At 34.9% G+C, this 11,571-nt stretch overlaps 1 protein-coding gene across 2 annotated transcripts in view; it reads left to right on the top strand.

The window, feature by feature from the left end:
- Positions 1-11,571, top strand: part of LOC149161781 (Tetratricopeptide repeat (TPR)-like superfamily protein) — a 288,843-nt gene that overhangs the window by 97,170 nt on the left and 180,102 nt on the right. For both annotated transcript variants that reach the window (XR_016261890.1, XM_089437040.1), the window contains exon 11: positions 138-268. Coding sequence is in view for 1 of the 2 variants with exons in the window: in XM_089437040.1 (XP_089293166.1) it covers positions 138-268 (131 nt within the window). In the remaining variant the exon portion in view is untranslated. The remainder of the gene's footprint in view (positions 1-137; positions 269-11,571) is intronic.

Raw genomic sequence — 11,571 nt, forward strand, 5'->3', positions numbered from 1 at the left:
TATTCACGTTCTTTGAGATCATATTCCCTGCTTTAGTATGCCTTACAGCTCTCTTTTTTTTAACCACATAATTTTACTTACCGATTTTTTCCTTTGTACTTCTTGCATTTTCATATGTTGTGGGCTTTTCTTTGCAGACCGTGTAGCTCATGCTGTTTTCCTGGCAAAATTATACCTGGAGAACCTAAGCCTTTCAAAAGACCTTGATTCTCAAGAGATTATGTATGGAGAAGAGCTCTTGCCAATGGCATCAAATATTTTAATGGAGGTATACATTTAATTTATAATTATTAGCCTTTGGGTTTTAAGCATACTAACTTTGGTCTCTTCATGATTGGGTAGTAACAAAGAAGGGAAGATGTACTCGAAGATATAGCTACATATCTTTGAAGATATGAAAATGGTTAATTCTTTATTACAGTATGCATGATTTAAGTATGTGTTAAGAAAATGGTCATTGTATCCTTTCATTTGATTATACTATGGTCATTCTCTTTTAGTTAAAATGCAGTGCAGTCTATTCCAGATTCTAGTGGAGTTGGTAATGCTATCTTATATTGGGAACCTAGAGATAGAGGTTAAAGCATATCCAATGGCAAGCCTCCAATGGCAAGCCTCCCATGAATCAATCTACCACACATTATCTTAGCCTACTAAGTTTTGGTTCAACCATGGCTGCTTGGGAGTGGGAAGGAGTAGCGGGGAGTGACATTTTCAAAAGCTCTTGGGATGGGAGCGATTTTTGAAGCAAATATTATATAGTTATATGTCAACAAAAGCATGTCAAATGATGAATTAGTGATACAATGCATAAAAACATGGAATAAACCATATAACATCATTCTTCCAGTAGTTATAATCTTCATCAACCACGAGTCCACAAATTAAAAGTTCTCATTTATAAAGCATATAACGGTGCACATAACCAAAATGACATCTAGTGCAATCCATCTCTAAACCGAAAATACATCAACAAATAGGCTTTAGATGACCTCTAACATCCAAAAAAATCATGCTACAACAAATACCAACATATCATCAAAATCATTGCCCATCTTGAGATCCTTGTCATCATATGACCCTCTAAGCATTAACCTAAGATAGAAAAAATTATAGCATGGCAAGTCAAGATTTTGTTTGAGTGATGGGTACATTTTTAGTAGGATCATGATAGAGGAGTTCGACAACCAATGTCACTAACATCAAGGTACATAGAGGGCTTGGTGCTCTTGACTAAATACACATTCTATATTACATACCCTACTACATGGCAAAATCCAATGGAAACATTGCAATCTCCCAAATCCTGAAATCCTTAAAAACTGATAAGTCTGCTGGATTTTGAGTGAGATCTAAAATTTTTCTTTCTGCATTTGAAATCCATTGAGGTCAGAACCACTCTCAAACATCTTGAGTCATTTCATGGTAATGTTAAAAACTTAAGTAAAGGGATGAAAATGAAAGCTAAAAGAGAATGTCACTTTCACTTAGAATTTAACATTACCATGAATTGCATATCAATGCTAGCGCCATAGGCCTGAATAGTAGGTTGCCCCACTCAAAAATTCTTGTTTCTTTGATTTTTTTTTGCGTTTAGAACGTGTTTGCGAAGAAAGCTAGGGAGCAAATTTTTTTTGCTGGAGCGTGCTCATAGGTCGCTCTCGATCTGCTCTGTCTCGAACCGTGCTTTAGGAGTGGATTCAGGGGGGAGGGGTGGTGCTCCCCCATGGCCCTGGGTTCAACAACATAAAATGATCATTGAGTATCATCACTCTATTCTATTTGATAAAGTAGATGATGAGATGTAAAGGAGGGGAATATATCTGAGTAATATGTATCATTACCTTGTATCTACTTTGATACCCTCCCTTTCTGGTCATATCAAGCATTGTTGTTTGTCCCAAAATAGAATTAACTTATATGAAGCAAGCAAATTGCACGTGTGTCTATAGTCACATGCATCCACTTAGTGTCACCAATAGCAACTCGAAACGAGTATCATGGCATATAGTCGGGATGATTGATGTGGAACAAATAATGTCATCAACCATCTTTTTGACCGTTAATCACTCACTAGATAAGAGTCAATGGTATCAGAGCCGCCATGGTGAGGAGAAGTTGAGAAAGTGGGTTTTGTGTGTTGCAAACTAATTTGATACTTGTATCATAATAATGGAGGTAGGGGATTGTTTTTTAAATTCTTAGAAGAGGGTGCACAAGTGAATTCTTGATTCACCTCTATAAGGAGTGTTGGAAACTTAACAAAACTGAGAGGAGGGGTGAATCAATTTAGTACATTCATGGACATAAAATACTTTTCTTTTCAATCTTTCTCTGAGCTATTAAATGAGCAACTTAACACATTATGAACAATAGATTTAATATGTGAACAAATGTGACCAGAAGCAGACTAGTCATCGAACTGGTAGACCCGATGGATCGGGAATCGATCAAAACTCGACTAGAACTGGTAAGAAAATCAGACCAAAAAACTGGTCAACCAAAAACACATAAAATATTCAAATGTTAAAGAAAAACACATATATTCATGTGCATACTGTTGAAATATGTAACTAGGTTCGGAAATCATAATGAAATATGTTTTTATGTATTTAATGAAATAAGAAAAATAAATTTATTATTGTTGTACTTGAGGCATGGGTTTCATGCTAAAGAAAATTTATTTTATAGGTCAAGCTCCCATTGAGAGCTTGTAGGGCTTGTCATTGAGTCTACAAGTCATTAAGTCATTGTCATGTATGAATGAGCCATTTGTGGCATGTTACATATTGTAAAAGAAATTTTATTTGAGTGAAATAGAGTCAAAGAACCCTTCAAGACCTTGCCAAGATTTAAGCAACATGTCAGACTACCAAACAGTAACAAGTCAGCCCAGGGATAGTGTCTAGTCAACCCACAAGCAATGACATGAAGACTATAAATAGAAAGCTTGACCTCATTTGTTAGGGCGTCAATCAAGTTTGTTGAATGCACAAGAAGCTCGTGTAAACCCAACGAAAATAAGAGAAGAAAAGGAGTGGCAACAAAGGTCGAAGTTGTAGTCATCTCAAGAAGTCGAGAAAACAAGGTGTCAAGAACCAGTTAGTAAAGCCGAGTTGTCAAGGAAGGAAGATCATCCCCAATGAAGAAGAGAAGTCTTGTAAATTTGTCCTATTTAGTCCTTACGTGTGTAGTTTCAGTGACTATAGGCAGACCGAAATTACAAACCTTTGATAGGGGATGAAAAGTGAAGAAGAGCCGAAGTCATTAATGTTGTATTCAATTTGATCAAGCGTTAACTTTGTGGAAGAAGTGCTAATTGGAAGAAGTGTTTTGACTTGGTCTTGGAGGGGTTCTTGGTCAAGGGTCTAAGTCTTGGAATTCGTTAATTGAAGATCTATAAGAAGAGAAGAATTCTTATGGGTTCTCCTCTTAGTTGGAGACGTTTTGGCCCTGGCTGATCGCCTACATCTTATGTCCTTTGTCTTATTGTTCTTTATGGTTTGGTAACTATTTGATGAAGAAAATACCAATAATAAACAAGTGCAAGAAGAAGCCAATCATGTTAACTAAAAATATACCACAAGCAGTTATGAAAAGCAGAGAAATCACTTTCACTTGCTACCCCTTGATTTCTCAACATGGTATTAGAGCTAAGGTGACAAGTATAGGAAAGGCAACTTGAAAAAGAACTATCAAAAGAAGTATCAAAGAAAGGATAAGACATCAAGGAGAAGGGATACTCAAGGGCCAAGTCCAAGGAAATCAATAAGTAGACTTGATCAAATTCTGGGTTCAATTCTTTTATTAGATCCATAACCAAGGCAACGAAATATTTTGAAGGTTGAAACCATTACAAGGTGGACAAAAGTCTTGATTATATTCCATAAGATAATAAACCTAGGCCTATATATATATATATATATAAAGATATGCACTGGTCCCTACATCTAGGAGGCCGAAGACCTAATCCTTCAACCATAGGAAGGTCAAAATCGTTGACAAGAAAAGTGAGCTTCTAGGCATCATAAAAGGACTATTTTCATCATTCCAAGAAGTCAAACCTACAATAGCAACCACAGAATTGAGACTCTAAGGTAAGTTCAATTGTTTTCTCCATTCAAGAACTTAAATCTCCTAGCAAAAGTGATAAAGGAAATTCGAAAAGGAGGCATAGTTAGAATTCACTCCTAAGATCTGATCTTCTCGCATACGTAGACCCGATTCTCAACTTAGTAAAATTTTGATTCATAGATCTTATCATCCTCTAGACATACGTATAATTACACACAATCAAAAAATCGAGCTTGTTGAAATCTGAAGTGTAGATCCCTCCATCTCTATGATAGCACAAATCCCATCTTCAAGACATGTCCTTGTGACATAACTACTCTACTCTACTTTACAAGTTCAATTCTATGGTGACCGAGTCCCTGTGGCACAAAAGAATGCAGTCACCAATCTCATATACATTTGTTCTCTGAGAATCAATCAATCAAAAGAAGACCATATAAGGATCTAACTTTTGAAAAAGGACCATTCATTGCAAAGACGTTTGAAAGAACTAAGGAAGCAAAGTTGAAGCAATCTAGTCATCAAGCAAAGGTTGAACCTGTACCATCACTAGAGGTTTTTTGAGAAACATTGATACACTTGTAGCTATTAGTTTTGCATGAAGACTTGTGACACTGTAGAGACATCAATCCAGGTCAAGATGAATGAAGTACTCTCAATTAAGGAAAGAAAACTGCCGAAGGAAGTCTAGATGACCAAAGAAGAAAAGAGGCATGCATGCATATGTTTGATAAATTAAGTCATGTCATCATGTGGTTGTAGATAGCATGGGTGAATATATCTCATGAGTATGATCAAAGGAAGGGGATCTCTTTCGTTGAAAGGATGCATGAAGGCATGATTCACGTATTTTGACTAAATGAAATCAACATAATATGTCCTCATATGGAATATAAGGTGGTTGACAAAGATGAAGGAACTACGGATGGAAGTTCCTAGGGAGAAATATGTGAAGAAAGAAAGAAGAGATAATGAAAGATGCAACTATGGTCACATAGAAAAGGAAATCAACATCCAATGACTAGAAGAATTGACCATGACATCTCCATGGAAAAGGTATGAAGACTCTGATGAAGTCTGGAAAGGAAGGAGACCCTTGACATTGAATATCTTGGAGATGTGTCAATATGTATGCAGGATGTTGATGTTGCAACAAGCAGATGTCATGATGAAGGGCCATCACAAAAGGTAATTTTGATTTAATGTTCATTTTTTATTTTTGAACAATATCTAGATGGGCTGATACAGGGCTACCGAAAGAGAGTTGTGGATGTCACCTACAACTAGTACTCATGTGGTGGGATGAAAGATCCTAAAGGAAACATGATGTGGAAAAGGTAGCTATATGAAGAAAAGCCAAATATGGACTAGTAGATGACTTTCTGATGAAAGAAAGGATGACACGATTGATATGGTTTATGAATGAAAGTGATGGATGGTCGACACCCTACAAAGAAGTCCCAATAGATGAAGGCCCCATAATGATAAAGATGAAATTCATGACATCAAAAGGAGGAGCTCTACAAGTAGCTAAAGGTCCCTTGATCTCCACCAAAGGTAGAAAGATGCTGTTAAAAACAAGTCCTTGGTTAAGAGGGAGCTTGGACAAGTCCCTGGTTAAGAGGGAGCTTGGGTACATTCCTTTTAAAAGGTACAGTCCTTCATAGGAATGGGTATATCCTCCCTATTTGAGAAGGAGAGATAGACACATCATTCTTGTCTTCACTTTGGAAGAAAGAATGGAGGATTGGGTAAGAATTTGGCATCTGATACCCTTTGAGGATGAGGTAGGGCATCCAAGATAAGAGTAGTCGTAGAGGATCAATATTCTTTGACTGGGAATCCAAGATAAGAATAGTCCTGAAAGGACATACCCTGTGAACACCCTAGTGGTGTATATGCCTTGAGAGACAATGATGATGGTGTCTATAAGTGATTGGTCTCGCCAACATTGTTCTCTAATCCCATAGAGAGATAGAATTGTTAGTCAAGGCCTTGCTATGTGACAATGCTGGTTGATATGATGCTGAACATATAGGCTACCAATCCGACTCTTCTTATGAATTCTTCAGGTTGAGAATGTCCAAGTACCTTGTATGGATTATGAATACCTCCCTAGTTAAGAGGAAGTGTTGAAATATGTAACTAGGTTCGGTCTTCATAATGACATATGTAATCCTGATTTTATGTATTTAAGGAAATGAAAATAATAAATTTATTATTGTTGTACTTGAGGCATGGGTTTCATGCTCAAGAACATTTATTTTATGGTTCAAGCTCCCATTGAGAGCTTGCAGGGCTTGTCATTGAGTCTACAAGTCATTAAGTCATTGTCATGTATGAATGACTCATTTGGGGTATGTTTCATATTGTAAAAGAAATTTTATTTCAGTGAAATAAAGTCAAAGTGTTGAAAATTGTAACTAGGTTCGGTCTTCATAATGGCACGTGTAATCATGATTTTATGTAATTGATGTAAAGAATAAAAATAAATTTATTTTTCTAACGCTTGAGTCATGGGTTTCATGCTCAAGGAATTTTATTTTTAGTTAAGGCTCCCATTGTGAGCATTGAGGATTAGTCATCATGTCATAAAGTCTATAGGGGCAATGTCAAAAATGAAAGACCCATTTGGGCATGTAATTTATTGGAAAAGAAAATTGTTGAGAATGTCCAAGTACCTTGTATGGATTATGAATACCTCCCTAGTTAAGAGGTAGTGTTGAAATATGTAACTAGGTTCGGTGTTCATAATGACATATGTAATCACGATTTTATGTATTTAAGGAAATGAGAATAATAAATTTATTATTGTTGTACTTGAGGCATGGGTTTCATGCTCAAGAAAATTTATTTTATGGTTCAAGCTCCCATTGAGAGCTTGCAGGGCTTGTCATTGAGTCTACAAGTCATTAAGTCATTGTCATGTATGAATGACTCATTTGGGGCATGTTACATATTGTAAAAGAAATTTTATTTCAGTCAAATAAAGTCAAAGTGTTGAAAAGTGTAACTAGGTTTGGTCTTCATAATGACATGTGTAATCATGATTTTATATAATTGATGTAAAGAATAAAAATAAATTTATTTTTCTAATGCTTGAGTCATGGGTTTCATGTTCAAGGAATTCTATTTTTAGTTAAGGTTCCCATTGTGAGCCTTTAGGATTAGTCATCATGTCATAAAGTCTATAGAGTCAATGTCAAAAATGAAAGACCCATTTGGGCATGTAATTTATTGTAAAAGAAAATTTGTGAACCCTCCAAGACCATGTCACAAGGTCACCTTGAAGTTGGCCTTAAGATAATTCTAGAAAGGCATGTTGGCCTTGTCACTGGGAGATGTCAACTCATTTTGATGAGCAAACCACTATATATAGGTAGCTCGACCTTCATTTGAAGACAAAATTTCAGTCAAGGATAAAAAGGCAGAAAGAAGTGAGAAGTTCATGAAGAAGGAAGCCTATAACCAAGCGAAGGAAGGAGGAACATAATCAAGGATATTTTCTGATCTGTTTTGGGTTGATCCACTCCACACATGCGATGAATAGATGTTGTCCACTGCATAAGAAGCTGAGGTATGACAATGAAACTTGAAGGTCAGATCAAGGTAAAAGATAAGGTGGATCTCAAGCCGAGTTGCCAAAGAAGAAGTCTCCATCTAGAGCAAAGATAAATCAAGGTTCAAAGTTGGTCAACCACACGTGCTAGGGTTTATGAGGCAGGGAAGTTGCAGATCTAAAACAGGGGACCACAATCTGAAGGATAGCCGAGCTTGTGAGAGAAGGAAGAAGTTTGACTATCATTGACTCAAGGAGGAAGAAGTTAAATCGAGAAGGCTTGTGACTTGGTCTTGGAGAGGTTGTTGTGTCAAGGGTCTTGGTCATGGTCTTGGTATTTCTTGTGCTTACTATGTCCTTTAATTTACTGTTATCACTGCATAAACATTATTAATAATTGAAGATTAACTAATGCTCTGAAAATATTTAAAAGTGTTAATTGCCAAGGAATACTGTTTCACCTCCCTCTCAGTGTTTCCAACAATTGGTATCAGAGCTTGGTTCCTTCAATAGGAGTCTAACAACTGGAAGGAGATCATGGAGTATACCATGAATAGAGTTTCTTTGTTCAATGGAAATAACTATGCACTTTGGAGTGGAAGAATGCAGGTTCATTTGCTGGCGCAAGGATACGAAGTATGGGAAATCGTTGACAAAGGCTTCACACCTACCCAGGATGAACAAGGTAAGAAAAATATGGTATATGATGCAAAGGCTAAAGATCTTATTATCAATGGGCTTATTGAATCTGTTTATCTTAAGGTATTGAGTTGCAAAACTGCTAAAGAGGTATGGGGCAAGCTTGAAAATATATGTGCAGGTGACTCAAAGGTGAAAGAGTTAAAGCTTCAAATTTTCAGGGCAAAATTTGAGCTACTCAAAATGAGGGAAGATGAAGATATTGCTGCATACTTTCAACATGTTGATGAAACAACAAATACTTTGGAAAGTTTGGGAGAACTTGTTGAAACGAAAATTGTTGTTTGAAAGATCCTTAGAACCTTGCCAACAAGATTTAACCTTAAGGTATCTGTCTTGGAAGATAGATCGAATCTGACCAATCTCAGCAGAGATGAATTGCTTGGAATTCTTACGGCATATGAGATGAGGATTGAAGAAGAGGATGACATGTCTCACTTAGCAACAACATTTGCCGCATCCAAGAAGAATAATATGGACAAGCAGACTCCGAAAGCAAAAACTTGCAATTGTAAGGATGGGGAAAAGGAAGAAGATGAAGAAGAAAGAGTTTGCCTACTTCACTCGGAGGATGAGAACAGGTATGGGAAAATTCAAGGGTAAACTTCCATTAATATGTTTTGATTGTAGTGAGGTTGGGCATTTTGAAGCCAAATGTCCTCACAAAAATGAGGTTGTTACGAAAGGAAAGAAAATATCTAGGAAGTTCAACAAGCAAGGCAAGAAGAAATGAGTTAAGAAAAGTTTCTTCTCCAAAGAAGATAGCTCTTCATCTGAAGAAGACAGTGATAACAAAGAAGAATTCAATGGAAGAGTATTGTTTATGGCCAAGCACAATAAGCAGGAGGCACTTGACGAAGAAGGAGACGAAAAAGAAGAAATGACTGAGGTTGAATTTCAAAACGAAGTAATCAGGGTTGTCAAAGAGTTCAAGGCCGAGAAGAAGCACGTCAACACTCATGAAGATAAATTAAAGACAGAAAGGGAACATGTCCTAAATCTTAAAATCAAGGTTGAAGAATACAAACGAATTGAAGAATCACTCAGGAAAGAATTAAAGGAAAGCAACAAGGAAAGAGAAGCATTGGAAGATGAAATTGTTTCTTTAAGAAAGGAAGTAAAAAATACAAAAACTCTTCAAAACTATGCCAACAACTCAAAGACTTTGGAAGAACTCATTAGCAACCAATGATCATGCAGCGACAACACTGGTCTTGGTTACAAAGAAAAATTTGAAAAGGAGTCAAGTTCTTCGATGACAACTAAAGAAGATGGATATGCAAAATCTACCAAGCAGGTAGATCTCCCAGCTAGATCAAGAGATCAAGGTTCTCAAGAAGAACCTTGGAAGACAATTCCTTGAAGAAGATTTCTGTCCAGGTATGAACCTATCTTTTATGGTCATTGTTATTCATATGGAAAGTTTGGACATAGAGCAACAAAATATCGCATATATGTTTGGAACGAATATAATTCCAAGAGATCCTTTAGAAATGGATATTCCAGAACTTGACATAATATCAACAAGTTTGATCATTTGAGAGATGATGTCGAATGTTACAAATGTAACAATTTTGGACATATGGCTAGGGATTGTGAAGTTTCAGATAGGTACAACTATTATCGACAAAACACTAGAAGCGAATTTGCAAGATTTCGAGATAGACACCAAACAAAATCTTCAATGAAAAACATCGAATGTTACAAATGTCATAACTATGGACACAACTCGTAACTGCAGGTGCAAGATGGAATCAACGATGAATGAAAAGCTTGACCACAAGAATAAGAAGGTTTGGAAAGGAAAATAGGTACATGATGAACAAGTACAAGATGAGCAAGAAAAGCAAGAAGGAAACAAGGTCCCAACAATTATGCTTTCACGATTCGTAACAGATTGTGAGGAATCAGTAGCTGCTTTGGTTAATGACTCGAGTCAAGAAGGTTCGTTAAATGACACACTATTCTGAACAATTCAATGTATTGACTCCTAGAAATTTGAAGATGAGGAGCCTATGCAACAGTATATGGCACAAGTCTACGATTAACAAAGATATAGTTTGAGCAAGATGATAGTTTCATAACGGGTTCAAGGGGAGCAGGACAGTTGAGGGAGTCAATTTTGAAGAAGCATTTGCTCCCATTGCCAGAATGGAAGCTATCAGGATGTTTCTTGCATATGCATGCTCGAGAAAAATCAAGGCCTACGAAATGGATGTTAAGAACAATGTAAATTTTGAAACGAGAACTGATACTGTTATCCGTTTCATAGAGATAGCAAAAAATTGACCTGATTTTGAAAAGGAGCGATGCAGAACACACATTTTTTTAGAGCATAGTTTTTGGCACTTTAAATAACCGATACGATTACCCGTTTCGTAGGGGTAGTAAAAATGTGACTTGATTTTGAAAAGTGGTGATGCAAAATACACTTATTTTTTTTGGGAGCATATTTTTGACACTTTAAATTTTCTTATGTATCAAATATAAATATTTGTTTTTAAATGTTAGTGATCTTCATGCTGATTTTGAAACGTGTTGATGCAGCATACTTTTTTTTTAGAGGGCTTATCTTTCACACTTAAAAATTTATTATGTCCAATTTTTTTGTTTGTTTGTTAAATTATGATTACTTAAACGAATTTTCAAGTTGTTTTATTTTTCTTTTTTTAAATGTTGATTACTTAAAAAAACAAACATAAAAATATATTTAAAAAAAGACAAAAAAATAAATAAAAAAATGTTTATAAAAAATGATCTCATAAACCATAAAAGAATTTGGAAAATAAAAATAAAAAAATTATATAAAATTAAGAAAAAGTAGAAAAAAAAACATTAACAAAAACTAGAAAAAAAATTAAAAAATTAAACACAAACTAGATTAAAAAAAATAGAAAATTAACAAAAAAAAAATAAAAATAAAAAACTAGTAAAATTAATGTTAAAAACATTTAAAAAAACAAAAAAACAAAAATAAACTGATTATAAAAAAAACAAAAAAATATGAAAATTTTAAAAATATATGTCTTTTCAAATAAAAAAAAATAAAAAAACGTTTAAAATTTATAAAGAAATATGTATCTTTGGTTTAAAAAAAAGTATTTTCTATTAAGCTTACATTTTTTATTTAAAAACAGAAAGATTAAAAATTAAAAAAATTTAATATTTTTTTATTTAAAAAAAATTATTAATGAATTTAAAAGAAAAATTTAGACAAATTTTTATTTATTTATTTAAAT

Source organism: Pinus tabuliformis, chromosome 5_2 (assembly GCF_031772625.1).
Source record: "Pinus tabuliformis cultivar Carrire ecotype Pingquan chromosome 5_2, CPIR1, whole genome shotgun sequence".
In the NCBI taxonomy this organism is placed as follows: domain Eukaryota; kingdom Viridiplantae; phylum Streptophyta; class Pinopsida; order Pinales; family Pinaceae; genus Pinus; species Pinus tabuliformis.